At 31.7% G+C, this 25543-nt stretch overlaps 3 protein-coding genes across 5 annotated transcripts in view; 1 reads left to right on the forward strand and 2 right to left on the reverse strand.

Annotated features, from left to right (window-relative positions):
- shep (RNA binding motif single stranded interacting protein alan shepard) overlaps positions 1-6459 on the reverse strand; it is a 75079-nt gene extending 68620 nt beyond the window's left edge. For all 3 annotated transcript variants that reach the window (XM_085482491.1, XM_085482493.1, XM_085482490.1), the window contains exons 1-2: positions 6237-6459; positions 5776-5818 (exon numbers count right to left, since the gene is read on the reverse strand). The gene's annotated coding sequence lies outside the window, so the exon portion shown is untranslated. The remainder of the gene's footprint in view (positions 1-5775; positions 5819-6236) is intronic.
- Positions 6056-9391, forward strand: Mettl2 (methyltransferase-like protein). Its single transcript, XM_085482499.1, has 6 exons — positions 6056-6450; positions 6900-7052; positions 7198-7512; positions 7634-7747; positions 8145-8317; positions 8518-9391. The coding sequence occupies exons 1-6, from the start codon at positions 6203-6205 to the stop codon at positions 8658-8660; spliced, it is 1146 nt and encodes a 381-aa protein (XP_085338625.1). The 5' UTR covers positions 6056-6202; the 3' UTR covers positions 8661-9391.
- The window catches only part of Tpst (tyrosylprotein sulfotransferase), a 90466-nt gene continuing 73174 nt past the window's right edge, over positions 8252-25543 (reverse strand). The window contains 8 exon segments of the mRNA XM_029316085.2: positions 8252-11739; positions 12177-12374; positions 12821-13074; positions 13351-13545; positions 14227-14335; positions 14536-14669; positions 17146-17229; positions 17231-17353. Of these exon segments, the coding sequence (XP_029171918.2) occupies positions 11625-11739; positions 12177-12374; positions 12821-13074; positions 13351-13545; positions 14227-14335; positions 14536-14669; positions 17146-17229; positions 17231-17290 (1149 nt within the window). The 5' untranslated portion in view covers positions 17291-17353 and the 3' untranslated portion in view covers positions 8252-11624.

Consider the following 25543-nt stretch of genomic DNA (forward strand, 5'->3'; position numbering starts at 1 on the left):
TCTGTTTCTAAATTTACATCTTCCTTGTTGGTCTTTATTATTTCTAAATTGTCAGAATAATTTTGTTCTGAATATTTTGTAATTTCTTCAAAGGCTGTCGCAATGAGATTATCAGCGTCGTCATCCATTTCAGTTAAATAAATACATTCTTCTTGTAATGGAATACTGTTATTTTCCATTTCATCATGAACTTTCGATGTACCATTCGTTAATGAAAACGTTTCTTGACAAGTTACATTTCCTCTATCGCTTCCATAAATATGTCCACTAGATAAAATGTGCCGCAACGTTAACCGTACCATTCTGGCAGTTGGATTACGGTTGAATCCTCCACGTCCTCTAATTTTTCCAAATGTATGTTCTACAGAATCTTGGTTGCATAGTGCAGTGGCAAGCTTGAAATCCAGATAGTGTTGTTTGATGGAATGATACATTGATAAAATTGCTTCCACAGTCGTAATCATTCCATCAAAGCACGGAGGTCTCGACATCTTGTTGGGGGAAGTACTCCACTTCGAACACCATGCAATAAAAGACTTTAATAATTCTTCAACCATTGAATTATCATCTGATAACGGACCCTTTACTCCTATCCAATTATTTAAATGATATACATTCATAGCATCTATTACTTTATTCATTTTGTAAACAAATTCTGCAGATGCTTTCCATGAAGAACTTTTTAACATATTGCTTTGGCCTGCTGTTGATATTGCTGCAGCAAATCTTGCACTTAACATTTGAAATGCTCTTTTCACATTCATGACTTCAAAATTGTTTGGGTAAAAGTGCGCGTAGGTAATGTGATTCAATAAATTTGAAGTATTTAATTTTCTGTCAATTTGCCATGTTGCAAATAAGTCATGAAAAGACATAATAATTTCGCCATTCACATAAATATATTTATGAGATCTTAACTGGCTAATCAACCGCTTGATAAGATGAGGCCAATCAAAAGAACCAAAATAAGTTTCATTATTTAATGAAAAAGACGGCTTATGTGGAGAAATTTGCCAAATATTAAAAGCTTTTCTATTTTCTCCACCTTGGTCACATGTGATTATCTGTACATTTGCTCCTACATCTTTTAATTTCTTTAAACATATCTCAGTGAGTTCAATAATCTCCTTATGTGTTGAACTTTTTCCAGTCAAAAAGTATGCTACTATTTGCCGCCAAGGATTTTCCGCATTAATACTATCAAGGCAAAATAGTAGAATATGTCCTGCTGGTTCATTGTGTCGTCCTAGGGGTCCGAGATCTATTAATCCCTCGATGGGATCATATTTTCGGCTGTATTCTTCAAATTTTTTTATTGACATCTCATCGAATTTTAAACAGCCAACTCTTTGAGAAGGTGGTAGTTTGGACAAATTTTCTTGAATTTTATTAAATATTTCTTCGCAAAATCCTGGTCGAATTTCTGTTTCAGATATCCAATTTCTAACAGAAGATTCCGATGGAAGATTTAGTCCAGCTTTTCTCATCCGTGAATATCCACTTGCTGAATAATAAAACATTGTTTTTGCTAAATCTTTTTCTTCTTTTGTGTATTCTTTTCGACCCTTATGTAGTTGAAGTTTTATCATAGTTCTCGCAACTGATTTTTGACATTTCTTTCCATCTAAAAATTCATCAACACTGTGTTTGCAAACGTTCTTGTTTTTCAGAATTGCAATATTACGTTTTTGCAACATAGCAGTTATATTTTTTTGTTTTCTCTTCTTCTGCATAAGAAGTTTTTTTAATCTCAAATTTTCTTTTTTTAATTTTTCAATTTCGGACAATTCATCTTCATTATATATTTTTTTAGGAGCAGACTTTTTTTGCGGTTTTTTTATTCGCTTTTTTATCGTGTTCGCTTTTACTTCTTTTTGCGAATAATTATCCAAAAATAGTGGAAGATTTTCATTATTAAACCACTCATCGTCTGCGAAGTCATCTCCGAAATTACAGAAAAGTTCTTTTCCGGAAGGATAACATCTTTTAGGGACCATTTTTATTGTGGCCACTTGATTTTTATTATGTTCTGCTTCTTTTACGTTTACTTCTAAATCGGCATGCGTTTCAACTTCCATTCGAATGCAGTCTTCATTTTCTGAATTAACATTTTGTAGTATATTTTCATTTGTTCTGCTTTCTTCTGTAATCTCTTCAGTTATATCTCCGACAAGCTCTGGAATCTCAATATCCTTTGAAGCCCATGGTAAGGGGTTTTTTCTAATATATAATTTCGTTTCGCTTATAAAATCTTCTTTATTAAAGTGGGCTGCACATAATCCCGCCTTTTGTATTGATGCCGGGGACCACTTATGTAACTTTTCATTACCTGTTTAAATAATTCTACAGTTTATATAATGCGTAATTAAATTTGTTCGATGAATTGATTCGTGATCGAGCTTTTCATCCAATACGCTTGTAAGTAATATCTTTTTATACTTGATATTAAAAGAAATTTTATGTTTGTTATAAGACCTAAAGAAAGACACATGTTCAATCAGTGCCGTTAGCGCAGCGGCAGAGCACAAGAATAGTAATTTAGGGATCCTAGGTTCAAGACTGAGCTGTCATGATTTTTTTTTAATTAAAAAAAAATTTAATTATTTTATATGTCATGTAATATGTATTATTTGTTACGTAGAAATAAATATTCGGTATATATTTATTGTTAGATACGCATATATTTCCTCATATATTTAAAATACATAAAATAATTGTAATATAAAGATCATATTTTTGCAGAGAAATATTTTGAAAAATATTTTTACTTTTTAAAAATATAATAAATAATTAAAAAATAAAATAAATAAAGAAGTAAGACATAAAAATGTTTTTGTTTATTTTTTAATTACATTGCACCGGTTGATACAAATAATGAAAACATAAAAAATTTTTTTCTAAAAATATTTTATTTATGTTACGATTATTGTATGTATTTTAAATATATGAGGAGATTATGCGTATATATTTAACAATAAATATATGTTGAATATTTATTTCTACGTAACAAATAATGCATATAACATGATATACAAAATAATAAAAATTTTTTAACTTAAAAAACAAAAATAATTATGACAGCTCAAATTTTGAATCTAGGGGATCTCTAAATTATTATTTTTGTGCTATCCCGCTGTGCTAGTAGCACTGATCAAACATGCATCTTTCTTTAAGTCTTATAACAAACATAAAAATTTCTCTAAATTACAAGAATAAAAAAATATTACAAGGCGCATTAGACGAGAGAGAGAAAATTTCGAACACAGATCAACTTAATTTTAATACAAATTTATCAAAAAGAGATCGGTGAAGAGTCAACCACGACCTCTCCTTGATAATATACTTAAAAAAATTGTAATGAAATTTCATTAAATAAAGTTACTTGAAATTTTTAAGACACTCGTTTTTTTATATTTCACAAAATTAATTTTTTTTCGTTGTCGTCAAATATTTTATATATTTTCAAGAATTTTATTAATTGAAGATCAATAATCGACAAGATAAGACTTCTAATTTCAGGTCAGCAAAAGCCAATAAAACATAAAAAAAGAAGAGAAAAATTTTGTATTTTTACTTACCACAGTTTCTTATCCAAATGTCAAATCTTTCATCAGTCTTCCGTGGAAAACGAAACAATTTACAGTTATCTGATTTAATATTATTACAGTCTTTGTATACACATCTGTCGAATATCGTCATTTTCTTCACATTATTGTTATCCATTTTGATCCACGAAAAATACCTGCAAAAATCGAAAACAAATCGCCGGCCGCGAACCGACAAAGCACACTACCTCCGCGAATTTCTATACGAATCTCGTGATTTTATCGAAACTACAATTTCGTTAAAACTGTAGATTCGTAAAATCGGATCACTACACACACACACGTCACAATATTTTTCAATAATAACGAAAAAATCGTAAGAATTGAAAATCACAAACGAAAGCACAATGGGAATTCGTTCTGTGACACGGTCGCGACGTGGTCATTCGAGAACGTCAGAAGCTTGTGAGCTTACAGCGATGAATAAAAACAATTGCGTATCTATTTCATTGCGTTTATCTGTTTAAACGCGCGCTTTAATTTTTCCAACGTTTTCGCCTCTTTATATTTTAAAGGTCTTCTCTTCTAAAAATCTTGTTTTAAAGATCCTCTCCGCGAGCAAAATTGGAAAACATAAATTATTTAAAAACAAATTATTTCATATTTTTACTTTATTATTTGTAAATCCTCGGTAATTTCAAAATTTTTCTATTTGAAAATTATTAATTTTCTATTGCCAATTAATTTTATCACAGACTTTACTCTTATTCCCATTGCACTTTTGTTTGCGGTTTTCAGTATACGATTTTTTATCGTTACTGAAAATTATTATTGTGAATTATACTTGTGCAGTGATTTGAAGAATTTACAATTTCGTTGAAATTGTTGATTCTTCAAAAAAATTACGAGATTCGCGGAAATTGCATGCTTTCTTGGCATTTTCCGTTCGCGGCAGGCGGTTTATTTTTGATTGTTGCAAGTGTTTTTTTTTTTTTATTAAAATAGATAATAATGTGAAATAAATCACGATATTTGACAGATGTGCATATATATAGAAATTGTAATAATAATAATATCATATCATAAAATTGTAAATTGTTTCAATTTTTTATAGACTGCGATAAAAGATTTTACATTTGGATAAGAAACTGCGGTAAGTAAAAATATAAAATTCTTGAAAACATGTACCAAAAATATTTAATAACGTAAAAAAGTGAACTTTGTGAAAAATAAGGAACTTAAAAATTGCATTAAGAAATAAATGGGCTATATGTGAGCCGTGCGCGGATGTAAGGTGTGTTATATCGAAATTTAATTAATAGAATTGAGAATTAATCCCAATTTAAGTCTTACAAATGTCTAAGCTAATTTTTTGTACCTCGTATACATTTTTGAAAATTATATCGAAAAATTAAATTTCAATATGCGTCTTACATCTCACATTTCGCATACGGCTCACATATAGCCCATTTATCTCTTATACTTTATTTTAACCCTTATAGAAATTTATCACTAGTAACGCCAATTTATCACTTATTTCGAGTATTTCGTAATTAATCACTTTTATTTCGAATACTTAAATTACTGTATATTATAGTATTTTAAATACTCGAAATAAGTGATTAATTGGCGTAGTAATAAATTTCTACAAGAGAATAAGGAGCCTTTAAATTCTTAATGTAAAAAATTTCAAGTAATTTTCTTTAATAAAATTTAATTAAAAATTTTTTAACACTGTGTTATATCACACATTTAAAATCGTAATTATTTCAATAAAAAAAATTTATGTGTAAAAAATATATTTTTAACATTTAATAAATTTTATATATATATGCATATGTTAAATTCTCTCTCTCTCTCTCTCTCTCTCTCTCTCTCTCTCTCTCTCTCTCTCACACACACACACACACACACACACACACACACACACACACACACACACAACGGGAGCCAAATCTCTCAAATTGGTCTCATGATCAATTAGTCTGGATTCGCACCAGGGGCAAAGTCTGTTGGTAATGTCGAACGAATTTAGCCTGGACTCGCACCAGGGGCAAAGTCTTGTGACGAAATTTAGCACGGACTCGCACCAGGGGCAAAGTCTTGTGACGAAATTTAGCACGGACTCGAACCAGGGGCAAAGTGTGTCGGTAAGGGGCAAAGTCTATCGCACGAAGGTGGCGGTCTCTTCTTTAGGCAGGCCTTTGGCGATCTGTCTATTAATCTGTGCCTATGCTTTACAAAATGGCCGGAAAAGTCGTGGCTCGTGCAACCTGCGAGAACACAGCAATTGAAGCAAGTCGATATATCGATATAAATCTAGGGGAATGTATATCGATATATCGATATAAATCTAGTAACGTTTATGGAAACTTTATTATAGAAAATACCAACAGATGTCTATAGTGTAGACATTTTTGTGAAAATATGTATTTCTAAAATAAAAGAAATATATAATAATTTTTATTCTGTCTTATCTCATCTTTCATTTTGCAATTATTTCTTGTATATATATCATCCTTTCCTTCATTATTATTGTATTATTTTATATGCATATTTTATATGCGTATTAGGTTAAATTAAACAGGCGTTTTTCCGCGAGAAGAGAAAATAAAAAATTGGAACAAATATTATATAATGTATAATTATTTCGATAAATGAATTTGAAGAAGAAAAATGTATACATCTTACGTTTATTTGCGTCGATCGAACACGTATCCCTTTCTTTCTCCGGTGTGCCAAAATCGCGATTGTGGACAATTCGCGCCATTTCAGTCGCCGGCATTCGAAACATGGCCGAGGGGACGACGTTGTTGAACAACGACGAGGATCGTGACAGGGAGAGGCCACAATTCGGAACGCGAAACTTACCCCTCGACGGAGACGTCTTCCAGCACAATGCGTGGTATGTCTAACGGCTTCTTCACGTGGGTTTGTGGGTACGAGCGTGTGCACGTGACGTCGCTCCGGTTTGACGTTTCGTCAACGTCACGCATCCGGTCTAACCTTACAAATTTATCAAATGAAGAAAGAATCAATTATATTAATTATATTCACAGACTTTTGTCTTTTTTATTATATGAAAATAATATATATATATATATATTTTTTTTTATCTGTTCGATATTCCTTAAATTGGTCTTGAATTTCAAAGATGACACAAGCATGTTCTAACCTAAAAATTAAAATGCATAATTATTCACTCTAGTAATAATATAAAGCTACTGTAAATATAAAAAATACAGTTAAAATTCTAACGTGTGATAATCGATACTTTTTAGTCGTATATCTTTCATTGTACTTTTTTATCATTTTATTTTTTAAATTTATTATTAAATAAAAGAAACTTTCAAGGGATAATGTCACGTGGGATGAAGAACAGGAAAAGTTGGCACAACAGAAAGTGGATGAACATTCTGTTGTTACGTTATCGCATGAAGAATTCCTGAAATATGAAACTGAAGCGGACAAATATTGGGACAAATTTTATGGGATACACAACAATAGGTATATTTTTGTCTAAATGTAAATTCTAGGAAAATGTATTTTTTCTTTATTAAATTAATTGAATTATTAGATAATATATTCATTGAATTGAATTGTTATACCTGTTATTTTAAGAATAAATTTCTAATTAATACATTTATTTTAGATTTTTTAAAGATAGACATTGGTTACTGATTGAATTTCCTGAATTAGCACCCAATGCTGTGAAACAAAACACAGAAAGACCTATGAGGGCTGCACTTACAGATGAAGATAAAAGTTACGGAGATAAGCATATCAAAATCCTCAATTTGCCATGTAAAGATAGTTGTAAAATGTTCGAAATAGGCTGTGGTGTAGGAAACACTGTATTTCCCATACTCATGTACAATACAGATCCAAAGTTATTTGTGTATTGTTGCGATTTTTCCGCTAAAGCAATTGATATATTACAACAAACTCCTGCTTATGATGTAAATAGGTAAAGTGTCTTCAAAGTTTGTGTAAATTTGTTTTCATTTATCCACTCACACAAATGCTAATTGTATATCCATATAATTGTGTATATTGTTTGCACAATTTACATTTGTCCATTATTTTAGGTGTAAAGCATTTGTCCTGGATGTAACTCAAGAAACGTGGGCAACTCCTTTTGAGTCTGAAAGTCTAGATATTATTATTCTTATATTTGTTTTATCTGCCATACATCCTGAGAAGTATGTTGTTTTATCATATATTATTAACTCATATTAATATTCTTGTATTATGTTAATTTTATACATGTTTATAATTGTTACATATTATATCTTTTAAATTCTTAAATTTTTGTTATATATATTTTTTATTTTGCTTTTTTTATATATATTTAATATTTTCTTCTTACATTTTTATTATATAAGTATATATAATATTTTGTTATCCCTATATAGTTGTACTTTGCACATTTTATGGGTGCTTTCCAGCAACAACATAGAGCAACATAGCGTATCATTATATCTTCTTTCAATATTAGCAAACAAAGATAGAATAATACTCTGTGTCGTTGCTGGAAAGCACCCTATATTGTTATTAAAAAAAAAAAGATACATATTTTACTTGTATTGTGTTTTACAGAATGCAACATGTTGTACAGCAAATACACAAATATCTAAAGCCAGGTGGAATAGTTTTGTTTCGTGATTATGGCAGATATGATTTAGCACAACTGAGATTTAAGAAAAGTAATTACCTCGACAAGAATTTCTACGTACGTGGAGATGGCACTAAAGTGTATTTTTTCCTACATGGTAATGTATCCTCGAAATTTTGATATACTATTTATTAGAGTTAATATCAAAATTTATTTATTCTTATACATTACTATTTTCAAATTATGTTTTGTGTGATTCTTGTTTATTGAATTATTGATGTTTATAAATATATATATATTTTTTTCTGCAAATTATTCATTAAAATATTCATTACATAAAAATATTGTTTATTCTAGAGGAAATTAGAAAGTTATTTACCAGTAATGGCTTCATCGAAGAACAAAACTTTGTCGATAGAAGACTGCAAATTAATAGAGGTAAACAATTGAAAATGTACAGAGTGTGGGTGCAGGCAAAATATCGGAAGACATCGTCGTAAAACTTGTGTACAATTTACCGTGATTCTCACACGAAAAAAGACCATTTATAATAGAAATCTGGAAACACAATATAATTGGATAAAAAATATATCTTTCTTGCACGTTTTCATTATTCAATGTATATATTAAAATTATCTTTTATCTATTTAAGTGCAACTCCTGAAATCTAAATAATGTAATATGTATATAATAACTTATTACTCTACAAAATTAAAATTATTTATATAAATTTTTTAGGCTAAAATATGTCAAGTTTAAAATCAAACAAATAGAGAAAAAATGGGTTAATATATACAATTATATATAAATATATATTGATATTATATATATTCCTAAATTACTATATCTAATGTCAATAGTGTTGTAATCGTGGTTTTAAGAAAGTTTTATGTACATTGTTAAAATATTTTCAAGTTTCAAATATTTTCATTATCATCAAATATCTATTTCAAAATTGTTGATCGATGACTAACTGAAATACTGTAAGATTTCCACTTTTTACACGTGCAAGGAATAATAAATACAATCTTTATAAACTTAAATTAAAATTTTTCATAATCATAATAAAGAATCTAATATATTTAGCCAATTTTACGATTCGGATAAATTATATAAATTACGCGCGATATCGAGATAAAGCTGCAGTCTTTCTATCCATTAGCTGGAAGTAAAACGAGGAATGTAGACTGGATGTAACAGAGTTGTGTAATATTAAAATAATTTAATTGCACAGATCGACAAATAGTCAAGATTTTGACATGCCTTTGCTTATCTGCCATAGATTCCATTCTAATAGCGCATTGTTTTTTCCCTAAAATTATAACTGTTATAAAAATGCATGAACAATAAAAATATGTCGCAGCCAAATCACGGTCGAGAAAGACTTCACAGATATTTTATTTACATTTATATTAATATCAAGTTGGTTCATAAAAATTGCATCACATTTTTGCCAGCAAGTTTTAATTTTCAACAAAAATTGAACACAATTGATATAAATTTTTAAAAGGAAAGGGGTTAAAATTAAAATATTTATAATTAATAGTTATTTTCTTAATTATTAAAAATTATTAATAATTATTAAAAATGATTTTAAAACTAATAAAATTTCGATTTTTTATGTGATAGAGTTTTGTGTTACCAACCAGATATTGATTTCTGATAATATATGTATATGAACATATATACATATCAGAAATATATTTGTTATATTTTAATAGATATACCGACCAAATATGGTTTGGCTGATAAAAATAAACTATATTATTTAAAAAATATGGCGAACGTGAAAAATTCGATTCAATTTTGCGAATTCACAAAGTGACATTTAAATGATACGATGGAGACGCCAAGAATAAAAACCAAATTGCAAATTTCTCGACTTTGTAGATGCATACATTATTAATATAACATTGGACGAATGTTACGCAAAAATTATAATTTTTTAAAAAAATTAAAAAAGAAAAAAAACAAGCTATACATACAAATTGCTAAGGTAACGACTTGAAACGCCGCGCATTTTACAAATCTTAAAACTATTTGTGGTAAGTTAACTCATTTTTGCGTAATTTCAATCAATATATCGCGTTTAACATTGAATAAAAAATTGCGCTGAGTTATTATCCTCCTAAACTAATTAACCTTCGATAAAATTTTGTTCGTGGGGGACAAAATAGGACAAGTTTCTATCTTCTTACTCCTTGCACATTTAAAATTGATCTCTCATCGTTAAATATCTTATCAATGCTTCTGTTTAAAATCACTGGCTGTTATTGGTCGATGTTATTTAATAAAAAAAAAAAAAATTGAAACCGATGTTTGATTTTCCATACATGCGAAAATGATCCATATATTAATCTCTACAACGCAAATTGGCATAAGATCATTTTCGTGTTTTTTATAGCATCTTATTCTTTACAATATATAATCAAAGTTTAATCGCTAAGCGCGACAAATATCAAGCTTGATAATCTTGTGGCTCATAATAATCAACTATGACTATGATGATAGATCAGAGTGATAGTATTCCGTCAATTCGGGATGTCTCGTAATGCGCTATACAATACTTGTAATGCTAGACGATGTCTAGTGACCAAAAGAAACTTGTCATTCAATTTCATAATCAAATGAAAAGTTTTTGTTAGATCTCTTCAATTGTAATTGATTACTATAATAAATATATTCGTAGTTATATATTATAGTATGCAATTATTTAGTAAAAATTAAAAAAATTAGTATAAAAATGCGGTAAGATAATAATTTGCGAGGTCCAGTCTAGATATATAAATATAAAACATATCTAACATAAATCATATCTAAAATGAACCTTACAAATTATGCTTCGTTCTTGCAACTTTCTTCAAATTGATTCAATAATAGTTCTACTATTTAACATATATTATTATATCCCATGTTTAAAGATTATATTGGCATTATATGCATGTTCCAGAAATAAATTTACGAGTTGCTAATATATCCATCTTAAGGTGAAAAAAGCAATGTCATCTGGATACAGATTTATCTACATCCAGATGATATGACCTTAAGATGGATATATTAGCAACTGCACTGAATTAATAAATTCTCGAAATATTTTCCGCAGTACTGCGGCAGTCATTTCAGAAAAGACACTTTGTATTTTCTAGTCACGATCTAGTATTACAAATCTCCTGATTTCACGAAACACACGAGCCTAATAATGCGAATAAATAAATCGCGATGAATGATGTCGAAGAATTCGTTGTCAATGCATGTCGTCGACGTGACAACGAGAGAGATTAAGAAAACACGACGAGGGCGACGATTAATCCTCGACGAGGACGACAAGTCGCGTTATACGCGACTATCAAGTTTACTTTGAAACTACAAGGAGAGAAGTCCGCACGCGCGGAAATCCTAAGTCGGTTTAGACTTAGGATAGTAGTTGGTTACGTGTCGCGCGCATCTAAAAGTATCACGCGGGGTCACGCGATCGGAGCCGTGCTGGAGGCAGGTTCCTCGTTGCTCGTCTCTGTTGGCCTGTGAGATAGATGGTATGCCCGCGCCTTCTCTTCCCAGAGTTTTTCGCCAGCCAATACCCTACAAGGAGATAAATTAAATAAATAAATCTAATATTTAGCAATTTCTTATATAAAATTATATTGTACATATATAATATTTACAAAGTTTTATAATATATAAAAATTCCTGTTGTTATCACAAAAAGTATCTTATAATATTTAAAAACTGATTTTAAGATTATTTAGTATTTAAATAAATAATCGCGGCGAAAACTAAACAATTTGAAACTTGACCCAATTACTTTTTTAATCATTACAATTCTTCGCTTAAAATTCAAATTAATTTAGAATTATAACTGAATAATATACTAATTATTACATTAGTATGTGAAATCAATTGTGACCCATTTCGATTTGGTTCCGGTTTATTGTACATGATTTGAATGCTGTTCGTGAGAGTAATTCTGTAAACAATAACTGTGTAACAACCGTATAGTATAACGAATGATCACGTACCGTCTGGTGTTGTCGCTAACTAAACTATCCGGTGCGCCGTAGACAGGCGGATTCGCGTAAGGATCATAGCCGAGCACGGAAAGCATCGGCGCAATGTCGGCCATCTCTCGCACCACGTCCTCGGGAATGTTACCGACCCATTTGGTCAGCGCCGCCAAATTCACAGGTTTTATGATTTGATCTGACGACCTCTCGACTCTGTTAAACATGATGTTCATGTTACGTAATGTAACTATTAAAACGCTCATTTTGTCGCTTTTAATATCGTTATGTTGTTTTAATATTAATGAAACATCAATTTCATCGCGTTACGATATTACTTCAACATTAATAATAACGAAAGACTAACTCGTTATAATTTTAGCGTTAATAATGCGAAGCACTATACTATATGAAGATACATTATCATATTATTATTTTCATGTTACTAACGCGAAATGTTATTTTGTGGTTTGCATCATTAAATTATTTTAACATTAATTAATATTAGTAATTCTATCATCGTATATGCCGTTATTTTACTTTAACATACATATGCATGCGTATCCATTAATTCTAGAATATATATTGTAAATAATATTATTATTAAGTTTAGATGCATCTCTCTCTCTCGCACTTGTTTTTTCTTTCTCCATTTTTCTTACTTGCTCAGAGGCACTCCGCCGGGTTTGTTGATAAATTCTTCGTGATGCATGACGGATTCGTTCCATGGTACATCCAAATAATTTAATATCTTCTTCATCCATTGACGTGGATGTAGCACCAGCTGTTCATAAGGGACCATCAAGCATCTTTCCGGCCCCAACTCCTTGCACTGGCCATACATTACGGAAATTGCGTGATTCCACCTGATGAGAGACTGCCGGTAGGACGATAAATCGAACCCAGTTATGGTGACCTGCGAAAGGAGAATAGATGTTACTTGTGGAATCGTCGTAATGGATTGCATTGCTCTATATCTACATCGCTAGAAACGTAATGTCGAAGATCGGAAAAACCGCGTTGACAGAAAGCAATTCGTAAAATCAATAACTAGGTTTGCGACAGAAATAGAAATACAGAACAATAGAATTCGAAACAGAGAAACGACAAAACTTTCGCGACAACTTAATATAAATGTACATATCTGGAAAAATGTAACGTATATAAAATATGTGATACAGGATTTTCTCACCTTCCTGGATATGATAGAATGCACCGTGGCGCGTCCGTCGCGTACCATGAATATAAATTTGGCGTTCGGGAAGAGCTCGAGGATATACGAGCCCATCTTTAAGGTAAGTGGGTCCTTGTTGCACAATCTCGGCGCTGGCTCGGCGTGTCGCGCGATTATCTCCAAGCAAAATGCTGCTATCGCGCTATCTATCACCTGAAGAAAAACAAATCTTGATATCCTGAATTATTACTAGCGAAAAATGTTCTGTGCATTCTAGCCATTCTTCTCTGTTTTATGAATTTAAAATGTATATTTTGTAAATACAACATTTTAAATACAATACAGAATACGCTATCGATATTGTTTGTTTCGGAGGTGAATGAAAATTTCGAAAAGTTAGTCGGCTCTGAAATAAGTTGGCTTTATGTTAGCTTTTTAGACTAACACGACTCGTGGCTTAAGATTCCGTAGAGAGCAAAGTTTACAATTTCACGCCATGGTAAAATATAATTATTCAAACTAGGTACATAAATCTTATACTTTTACTTAGTTTTGGCGGGTAGGCGGGAAAAGAGGGAGAGACCGTTTAAACATTGGGACATTTAAATAAAACGTAAGTATCCCGGCAATACTTACGGCGAAAAGTTTCCGGTTTCCCGTTCCGCGTTTTTCAAGAGTACTAGAGGAGTAGTATCGCGCTCTCGATAAATACTCGAGAAACGTTGAAAACTTTTTTCCCCCGAGAGGATTTTTTTTTTCATCAGAACGATACATTATTCAAATCTGTCCCAGTATTGAAATGTTCTTCCTGTCTCTTTCCCTCTTCCGCTTTGCTTATAACTTGCCGTCATTATTTCTCATATTTTTAGAACACAGAGACACACAAGCGCTTACTTCTTTCGAGATTCCCGCCTCGGTAAGCCGTACATTCTCCTTCTCGGATTTGGACCAATGCATCTTCATCTGAAGAATCCGCGGTATGACTCTGGTCTCTTGTCCGCATCTTGAATAAGGTCAGCAACATTATTTTACACATTTTTTTAAGATATGGTCTTAAAATAAATACTAATATTGGTCGAGAGGAATGAAGTGTAGATTGTGGTTTTAAAAATTAAGGAGCTGACTTAAAAATATTCTTATTATTGTTAAAATAAATATTTGCGGAATAATATATGTTCAAATATAATAATTGCCGACACTCACCTCACGTCAGGGTGCGCATCCAACATGGCACGCATCAAGGTCGTACCCGATCGTGGAACACCACCGATGAAAATGAGCGGCATGTAACGATCGTACGTGTACGTCTTGCGATCAAATGGCCCGATCACGTATTTCTGTTCGAGAAAAGTATAATATTAAAATATGTAGCGTACAAAAACAATTAGTAAAATACATATTTAAAAATATACAGCATACATCCGTATTTATTTGAGAAAGAACAAACAAGTTTGAAAAATAAGTTTATCGAAAATTCATGCTGCATCGACAATTACGTTAAATTGTTAATTGCGAGCAATTCACAGTATCGGCAAACACTTTTGCAATTTATATAGGTATCATTAAAATTCTGTTTATGTAAATTTGGCTTGAAAAAATGAACGAAAGGTTATAAAAATGCTTTGTTCTGTTTCATTTCATATTCACGTATAGATAATTCATGGAAAATCTTTCATCGCGTTCGTAATTAAAACCAAAAAAAGATATATTACACGTTTTTTATCCAAACACATTTCCTACAAAATATTTACATTTATTGCGACTCTTATTCCATTTCAATATATATACATATTTATTCATTTATATTATTATGTTATAAATTATATACATACTTATTTTATTTATTTATTTATTCATTTATTTATTTATTCATTTATTTATTTAGATTATCACAGAAAAGTGGAATACGAGTAAAAATAAATATAAAAGATAAAATGATACAAGATATATAAATAAAGATATAACATTTTCCCTTTTGCCGTGCTACGTTCATAACTAAGTAGTATATAAAATCGTCGTTCGTTCCGGTATTTTGCCGTAACTATCTTAACGCAATTAAAGTAAGTCTACAAGAAAATTAATAAAAGCATCTCTCCGCGAGTCTACGACGGAAGTGGATCGAGAAGAGGCGGAGTAGTTGGCTCAAAAGTTAAGACTAGTCAGTGTATCGACTTACAAGTCGAGCTGAGGCAACTTGATCGAACTATTCTTCAAGAACGCCGGATATTCCTTCGTCCACGTCCGGCAGTTTGGCGTTGATTAACGCCAAGATGAAGTTTTAGCAGCTGCCACGTCCGTCCGTTCGTTATTAAATACGTCGTCCGACAGTTAAATTCGCGTAGTCGTACTTCCGCCTCTTCCCAATTATATATACCGAAACCCGCGGCGAGGTATGTGATTAATCTTTCATCTTTATGCTCCACATATCTCTACGCTAACACATTTTCACGTAAGTTTCATTTTACGTAATGTAACTCGCGTGTGCTTAGTAATCTTTCATTTAAGGTGACACGTCGAGACGCACCAGATCGAGAATTTTCGAGATATTTTTTGGACAAATATAGAATCAATATCGCGTGTTTCATATTAAAAAATTCTTGGAAAAATTATGAAAATGTTTATTGAGTTGAAAACAATTTTATTCGACGTTTTCTCTCGCGAATAATATTTTTCGATCGCAAGAATAAATGTACAGGCGTGCAGAAGGATGTTATTTTTTGAAACCAGATAACGTTTATTTTGACAAAACGTATATTCAAATGTGAATAAGTTTTGTCTACTGAACTTCATTGTCGGGCCACGTATCGTTCATAATCAGTAAGCTCGTTCGATGGATTAAAATTCGATATTTGCACGAAACAAAGCTCTTAACAAGCTCGGCGCAATTAATATTTTGACAGCCATTAATTGCCGATTAATAATACACAGGCACCGCCATGAGACTCAAGCCGTGATAATGTATCACGCGCATATTATATTATCGTTATTATCATTCCGATTAATTATTATTGTTATTATCGCGCCGAGAGGAAGCGAGAATAGAGTTCTCTCTCTCTTTTGCAAAGTGGATAATTAAAATTTCTCATTTTAACAGAGAAAGAGAGGATCATTTCGGAAAGCATGCAGCGTATATTTAATTACATATTTTTAATTATATATACATGTATTTCACATTTTTTCGTAAATTTTTATTAAAATTATTCTACTTATTAAAATTTAATCTTATTTAATAGGAAAAAAATGTACCTTTCTTTTTATTTCGTCGAATTATTAAGATTGAGACGCGGGATTTTTATGTCTGTGTACGGTAGATATAATTTAGTTAAATTATATCAGGTTGTTTTCTACATAAAATGTCCGATTTTTATTAAAAAATTTAAATAAACATATTTTTCAAACGTTACTTTCTTAATTAAAGTTATTTTTCTACATTTTTACGTGGATTTGTTTCAACCTTTAATGCCTCGTCATTAATTAATTTTTTAAATCTCATGTCCACGATTTTTATTTTCGAGTCTTTTGTCTCCAAATTGAAATTCTTTTATATCCTCGCCGAATGCAACATTAATATTTTTGTGGCCACTTTTCTATTCGTACAAAAAAAGCGAAAAATCACGTTTATTCATTGAAAAGAATACATAATTCGAAGAAATAAAATCAGACAAAAAAAAAGGTAAATTTTGAGCTTTAAAATAATATATGAACGCGCATGTATACAAATATAAAGATTTACAAAGAAAGCTTTGAAGAATTCGCATTGCAAAATCGGACATGTCATATATATGGAACCTAATAAATTAGCTGAAATCTTACCTCCTTGCCGACCATCAGGGCCGCGGGCGTGTACCTGGTGGAGCCGCAAATAATGCCCAGCTGATAGAGGGCGAAAACAAGGAGGAAGACCCACCAGGCAGGCTATGGGCCCTTTCCGGCCGCCGCGGCTCGACAGGAACAACATGTCGCCCGCCGTGTTAAAAATCGCCTCTCATCAGATATTCCGTGGATTACTACCTCATTGTATCTGTAAAACGTCAAATCTTTCTTAGGACCATTTTGCAGAAACAAATTTCATTTTATATCTCAATCAATTTTTCTAAGGAAGAACTTAAACCTCTGGTTCAACTATATCTTTGTCTCTTTTCAGATACTTAAAAAAAGTAAAGATATAATTTAACTGGAGATTAAAGTTAATCGACGTTGGTGAAATTGGTCCTTAATCTTGTTGAAAAGATGTATTTAATTATAAAATTTAAATTTGGTTTCGCAAGTTCTCCGATGATCACCTCTCATCGGATATACTTCGTGGATTACTCTCATTGTATCGGCAAAACATCAAATCTTTCTCAGGACCAATTTCACCTTGCAAAAACAAATTTGAATTTTATATTTGAATAAATTTCTTTAAGAAAGAATTTAAATCTCTGACTATATCTGTTTCTTTTCTCAGATACATTCTCTTAAAGAAAAAAAAACAGATATAGTTTAACTGGAGATTAAAGTTAATCGACGTTGGTGAAATTAGTCCTTAATCTTGCTAAAAAGATGTATTTAATTATAAAATTTAAATTTGGTTTCGCAAGTTCTCCGATGATCACCTCTCATCGGATATACTTCGTGGATTACTCTCATTGTATCGGCAAAACATCAAATCTTTCTCAGGACCAATTTCACCTTGCAAAAACAAATTTGAATTTTATATTTGAATAAATTTCTTTAAGAAAGAATTTAAATCTCTGACTATATCTGTTTCTTTTCTCAGATACATTCTCTTAAAGAAAAAAAAACAGATATAGTTTAACTGGAGATTAAAGTTAATCGACGTTGGTAAAATTGGTCCTTAATCTTGCTAAAAAGATTTATTTAATTATAAAATTCAAATTTGGTTTCGCAAGTTCTCCGATGATCCTAAAAGGATCACCTCTCATCAGATGCTCCGTGGATTACTACTTCATTGCATCTGCAAAACGTCATCAATAAATCTTTCTTAAATAGATTCATTTAAATGTAAAATTCAAAAGACCCCGCGTAATCCTTATGGAAACTGGATAGAATTGATTAGGTTTTTCATATATTGTAGTTTGTGACCTGCTGAAAAAAAAATATAATAGCTTCAAAGCTAAATAATGGACAGTTACTAAGTTACAGTCAGTCAAACAACTTGCAAAGCACAAACTTTTCGTGTTTGACTAGCTGTAAATCAATAATTCTCTATTATTTAGTTTAAAACCTATTACATTTTTATTTAGCAGATTATAAATAAACTACAATATACGAGAGAAAATCAGCTGATGAATTTTACAGAATTAGGACAGGGTTTTCGAACCTACATGAAATCTTAAATAAAATTCGATAAAATAAATCTCGATAAAATCAACTGATTTTCTCACATGTTGTATCTTATGATTTACTGAATAAAAAATGTAATAAGACTCAAAGCTAAATAATAAATAGTTATAGATTTACAGTCAGTCAAACATGAAAAGCTCTGCGAGTTGTTTCGAGTGAAGCAGGTTTCTCTGAAGAATAAATAACTCGAAAACGCTATTAGTTTTGAAGCTATTATATCTTTTTTGTTTAGAAGATTATAAGCTGCAACATGTGAAAAAACCAGCCAATTTCACCAAAAGCAAATTTCCATAAGGATTGTGCGGAGTCCTTTATTTTCGCATCTTTTGATGATCCTAAAAAGATCTCGAGAAAAATATTAATCTACTTTATACACAGGCAGCCTGTGACGGATTAATCTTTTTGATCTCTTTTGCATAAGATTTCCACAGTATTTTTTTACGTAAAATTAATTTTTTATATAGGATATAGATTTCTTTCAGATAAATATAAAATTAAAAAAAAATTGCAATTTATTTAAAAATTTGCCTTTTACAAATATTGGATGATCTTTAAAAGATCTCGAGAAAATTACTAATCCAGTCTGCACACAGAGAGCCTGTGATAAATTAATCTTTGATCTTTTATGCAGGCTCTTCACAGCAGTTTCGCATGAGATTACGCGATATCTTCATCAAACACAAAGTTAACAATTGCATTTTTGCATCATTAATCTTAAGATATTCCGAGTTTTCTTTTAATTAGGATCGGGACTAACTTTCGGAAACTAACTTTTCGCGCATCGCGCATCGTCAGCAATCCTCGCTGATCCAATCTGTGGACAGACCGTGAAGGATCAAGATTCCGATCCTTTTTCCGAGATTTCAGACCGTCCGCGTGATCGAAGGACGAGAGCGAAACGAGAGGATTCGCCGGACAGTTTTCGAAATTCGCCGCTCGCATCAAAGAGATATCGCGTCTTATTCGGGATGTTCTCTATCTAGACGTAAAATAGACGCGGCTCTTTTCTCTCGCGCTTTCTTTTCCCGACCGCTTTTCCGGTGACCCATGAATCTTGTCCGGTTCTTCCGGATGTGCGCTGTCGATATTGTTTTCGCGCATGGTACCTTAAGCTTGGTATTTGTCTAACATGTCGAGCTGTCTTCGGAAAATTGATATCCGTGTAGCGCCATGAAGCGCAAAGAGAGAGAGAGAGAGAGAGAGAAAGGAGAGCTAAATAGAAATAGAGAGAAAGAGAGAGATGTCTTCAACGAGATTGATGTTTACGACGCGTCTGGCAGTCGAAAAATATTGTTGCTCTCCGATTTGAACGACATTTCGAAAAACGCCGTATCCCGTCGTTCGATCATATGCTAATGGACCGATACGAGCAACCTCTTGCATTAAAGATCACTCTAGATGGTATGAAAGAAATTTTAACTTTGGAAAAGGAGGATTCTGAAACGCCAAATGTCAAAATGGAACACAAATAATACAAATAATTGACAGTTTGGTTAATTAATAATGCTGTTTCTCGTTTTTAAACGCTTTAGTTTTTAACAACTAAAAAAATATATTACAAATATTGCGAATTTGAAAAATTGGCTAGGACAAAGAACTAGATTTATCAGTATAGTTTAAGAATCAATCAAGTTTTTTTTATAAAATCAAATTGAATACTTAAAACGTCGCTAGTGGTATTTAAAATAGAAACGATATATTAAATTCGACCCAAACTAGCCAAGAAATTTTTATTTTATTTCCACAACGTTTCGACCATCTGTTTTTGGTCCTTTTCAAGTGAAAAACTAGAACGGTACAATTAATTAAAATTAATAAATATTTTCGATGTTAAATTTTCATGTTAAATAATTTGATGTTTATTAATTTTAATTAATTGCACCGTTCTCTCTCTCTCTCTCTCTCTCTAGTTTTCAATTGAAAAGGACCAAAAACAGATGGTCGAAACATTGTGGAAATAAAATAAAAATTTCTTGATTAGTTTGGGTCGAATTTAATATATCGTTCCTATTTTTTTTATAAAGTATTATATCGTAAAATAGCATTTGACGTCAGCAGCAATAATATCTGCCACATTTTTTCATATTGTTCAATAAAAATTTTATCTTACATCACTATGTAACAGATTGGTAAAATCCCATTTTGATAATCCTAATACTTTATAAAAAAAAATTCATGAATATAGCTATTTTTTAGTGCTCTACACGAAGAGAATTTTCTCTTAGAATTTACTCTGAAAATCATGCATGATTTTATCATATCTACATCATAAAATTTACTATGTACCTATATATTAATATTTTTTATCGCGATGAATATTTAATCAGGGAAACTCTTATAAAATTCTTCCAATGCCATATTATGCCCACGATTACCATGACTTTCAGAGTAAATTCTACGAGAAAATTCTCTCTGCGTAAATGTACAAGTCCCCCCTTAAGTAACTATATGGGAAAGACAAGCTGCATAATATTTCGTAAATAATTTCCGATATTATTTGACTGACAATACGTCTGAATGAAAATTACAGCGTGCGCCGGGATTGATGTCTGCAGCGACTTGTAATTTCTATTAGGAATACCGGAAGTCGAGAAAAGAAGAGTACCGGATTACACATTTTCTTTTTTCAAGCAGCTTTACGTAATTGTACGCCGCGTTTCCCCGTCGTCGCGTAAGTTTAATGAAAGTTCGACGTGCCTTAGTGACGTCCGGTAGCTTTAAACCGATACCCCATTATAATCGACGTCGTTGCTTGACTGGCGCGCTAACGAGAACGAATCGATCCCGGGAGGGAGGTGGTGATTCTCGGTTAAAGTTTCTAGAAAAGCTATCGATTCGTCCCGAATCGTTCGAATTATTCTTCCCTCGTATTGTGCGACGCGCGCCTGTTGTTCAACGACATCGGAATTACGGAACAAGGTAAATTAAATCCCGACATGTGTATCGATTCATATTGCGATTTGTGGAAATAAAAGGAGAATGGACTTGCAAGGGAAAATGTAATATTGCGTTTTTAATAAAAGAAATTGAAGATATAAGGCTCTATTAAATCGCGGAATTGTATCGACAAAATAAGTAGCTTATACGCAGGGTGTCTCGTATAAAGATCGGATCAACGCTTGTAAGAGTAGATTCCTGAGATCATTTGGAGACGATTTTTCCGGAGGAAAAATGTCGAGGCACCAATAATTTTCGAGTTGTAAGCGATTGAAAATAAAGGACTTTTTGCAAACTCTCTAAGCCTTTTATGAAAATTAAATATTAACAAACCACTTATTCGATTAATTTCAGGTAGAGTTTATTTTAATAGAATTTTAATTTAAGGCTCAGTTACAAAGATATATGATGGCAAAAGTCAGGCAAAAAATAATTACCTCCCTCGACATTTTCGCCGAGGAATCTACCCTTAAGAGTTGATCTGTTCTTTACAGCACACCCTCTATGTATAAAAGTAATTAAATATCTTGATCGCGAAGTATTTGTCTTTTTTCATTTTTGTTGTTTTCGACGATAACAATTTAAAAAATAAATTGACAAGCACATCGAAAATAACAAGAAAATAAAAAGCCAAATGTTTCACGATCAAAACACTTAATTAACTTGTTAATAACAAATAATATATATTATATAGCATTCTTTGATATGAAACTCTTGTTCGAAATCGCAGAGGCATGAAAACTCGATTCCCAATTTTTTCGGAGAAATTTTCGAGTAGAGTTATTATTATTCCACGGTGACGCAACACATTTTCATAATGGAGTTCCGATTTTGTTGAACAGTAATTTGCAACACGCAACAATGATGGGGGAGAGAAAGGGAGACATGACGATCTTCGTTTTGTACAACGCCTCGCGGCGAAAGTTACGATGTCCATCAAATATTTGACTTGAATCTTTCGCGTGTATACGTAATCACACAGACGGTCCATTTCCATCACAAGCTCATCCATCGCGGCTCCGTTCGCGAGCAATTTAAACTTTAATCGCGAAAACTGAGGAACAATAGCGGATGTAGCGTGCGAAAGAACAGCCGCGAACAAAAGATAAGCATTATATATACAATGGACTCGGGTTTTTGAAAAAAAAAAAAAAAAAAAAACTGGAAACGCCTGGCATCCTCCTTTCATCCGAAACTACGCAATTAACGATGTCAACGATAATTGCTCGAGATCGCAGCCTCAAAGGTACGATCAAAAAGGAAAAGGCGAGAGAAATTTCGACCTGAAATTTCTGACGCAGTTTCCGCAATTAATATTTATTTTCAATTTACATGATAATTAATGCCAAGTCTTTCACGTTAAATTTCACCCTATCCTAGTGTTCATGATTTATCATTCGATGACCCAATTGATATTCTATATCGCTCTATGTAGTAACAGAATTGTGTGATATATTAATGACATATAATTGTAATAATAACAATAATAGCAATAACAACAATAATAATAATAATAATAATAATAATAATAATGATGATGATGATGATGATGATGATAATAATAATAATGTTCTATATAACGAAAAATGACCACAAGTGACCCGGCGAATAATGAAAAATAATTGGAAAATAATAACAATCATTAGTATTGTAATAATAATGAAATGTAACAAGAGATTTTGTTTAATAGTTTCTCCGATGCGTCAGAACCGTTATTATTGTTGTTTACAATATTTATCTCAAATTCCATCGACAGGATTTTTATCCCACATCGCCGAGTAATCCTATTTTGCAATTTCGAACGTTCCAATATTTCACGAGTATTCGACTTTCATTAAAAAAAAAAAAAAATTTTTTTTTAAATTATACGACACACAATGTTAACCGATGGAATTTCTTGAGTCTATCTGGTCCCCCGATTAAATTTAGACTCGCTTAATTTTATTTCTAACGTTCATTATCACATAGATGAGACTCTAGTTAAGTGAGCCCGGTAGTTTATCGAGATTCCGCTTTGTTCTACACTATCGCTATCGAAAGTCGATCGAGGTAACGGGAATTCAACTGGCGAAAACTTTAAAACCGCACATCGGGAGCAGAGAGAATGAGCAGTGAAGCTTACTTAGCGCGACCGGTAGCCGTCGTCGTCATTTTTCGCTTTTTATCTCGCAACAAAATTCCCTTATTGCGTCGCTTTTGAACAGCGCCGACCAGCTGAGAAGCGGTATTACGTTAATGGCACACCGACTGAGAAAAAAAATGAAAACTTACGGCCTTTTGCAGCGAGCAACACTAGCCCTTGCAGCATTTTTTCTTGTACGGTTAATATTAATAAAGATATTCAGCACCCTGAGGAAATTACGGAAGCGTGAAAAGGAAAGTATTTGATCGCGCGAATTTTCTTTCAGTGCGAAAGATCATTCGCGAGTTCATCAGAAACTGCATATTTACGCAGAATATTAAATTATGCAAGTATTTTTAAGTATACGTAGATTAATTATAAATTATTTATACGTTTGACGTATCGTGGAACTTATTTTTACTTTATTTATTCATCGCTCCAATAATTTCATCGCGTGTATTCTGAATCTAAATTATATATTATTTAGAACCATTGAAAAGTCAAACGATATAAAGCATCGGCTAAAATCAATTTTATTCTAATTGTAACTGGATCAGCGAAATATTTATGTGCTATACACATACATGGAATATTAAATTATACAAGCATTTGAAAATAATTGATCGCGCGAGCTGATAATTATGATAAATAATTATAATAATTATATGGAATCAACGTAATTCGGATGACATTACGCATGATAATACGATAATAACATGAATCCCTTCTCGATTCATTGTGCGAATGACGGACGAGGCTGTCAGCTGTCAGCTGTCAGTTGTGGAATGTGTGACTTGTATGGATATCTCTCCAACAGCGCTTAAAATTTCGGCAAGGAATTATCAATAACAAAGTATATTCGGTCTTGCAGTCGCGTAGCGCACTATTGTTAACCTGCTGCAGCTTTATTTATTATTTGTGCGCCGACACTTGAATAAGAAAATGTCTAGTGCTGGAAAACGCTCCGTCGACTTTTTTCAATGATTTCAAATATACATAATTCGAATCGAGAACGCGCAGTAAAATAATCGAAGCGTAGAATCGAGCAAGTAAAAATAAAGATGTAAGCTCCATGATAAAACATCTAATAAATAATTAATATCTAGCCTTTAAAATACTTATATAATTTTTTTCCTATTTTATTATTTTATTTTTTTAGAGAAAATGTGTATAAAGATTGAAGGTTTGCAAGCCCATTAATTTTATATATCATATTATGATTCTATAATTTTATTATATTACACACACTTATATAACTTTTTTCAATGATTTCAAATATACATAATTCGAATCGAGAACGCGCAGTAAAATAATCGAAGCGTAGAATCGAGCAAGTAAAAATAAAAATGTAAGCTCCATGATAAAACGTCTAATAAATAATTAATATCTAGCCTTTAAAATACTTATATAATTTTTTTCCTATTTTATTATTTTATTTTTTTATAGAAAATGTGTACAAAGATTGAAGGTTTGCAAGCCCATTAATTTTATATATCATATTATGATTCTATAATTTTATTATATTACACACACTTATATAAATAAATAAAATTTGATTTTTAATTCATTATAAATTCATTATTAATGTACTTATAGAGAGTGCAAATATTACACGTAAATTCACCGAACGATAACAATTTGGAAATTGTATTCTCTCGTTCGCGGCTATCTTTTAATGGCGGGAATTGTGCGTCGGGAAACGGGAGGAAGCGGTTCCTCGCGGAAACCAGAAATCGGGAAAACGCAAATGCAACATCGAGTGCGTAGATATATGTATATATCGTGGAGTGCGTGAGTTTCCTGCTA

This window comes from Nylanderia fulva, unplaced genomic scaffold (genome assembly GCF_048542155.1).
Source record: "Nylanderia fulva isolate GAGA-0341 unplaced genomic scaffold, ASM4854215v1 Scaffold21, whole genome shotgun sequence".
In the NCBI taxonomy this organism is placed as follows: domain Eukaryota; kingdom Metazoa; phylum Arthropoda; class Insecta; order Hymenoptera; family Formicidae; genus Nylanderia; species Nylanderia fulva.

What these genes read in the sequence shown, in the direction of transcription:
- Mettl2 (XM_085482499.1), top strand. Translation starts at nt 6,203, where the DNA reads ATGAATTTGAAGAAGAAAAATGTATACATCTTACGTTTATTTGCGTCG. An exon ending in TATGGGATACACAACAATAG is followed by an intron (nt 7,053 to 7,197) that starts GTATATTTTTGT and finishes CATTTATTTTAG; the next exon opens with ATTTTTTAAAGATAGACATT. An exon ending in CCTGCTTATGATGTAAATAG is followed by an intron (nt 7,513 to 7,633) that starts GTAAAGTGTCTT and finishes CCATTATTTTAG; the next exon opens with GTGTAAAGCATTTGTCCTGG.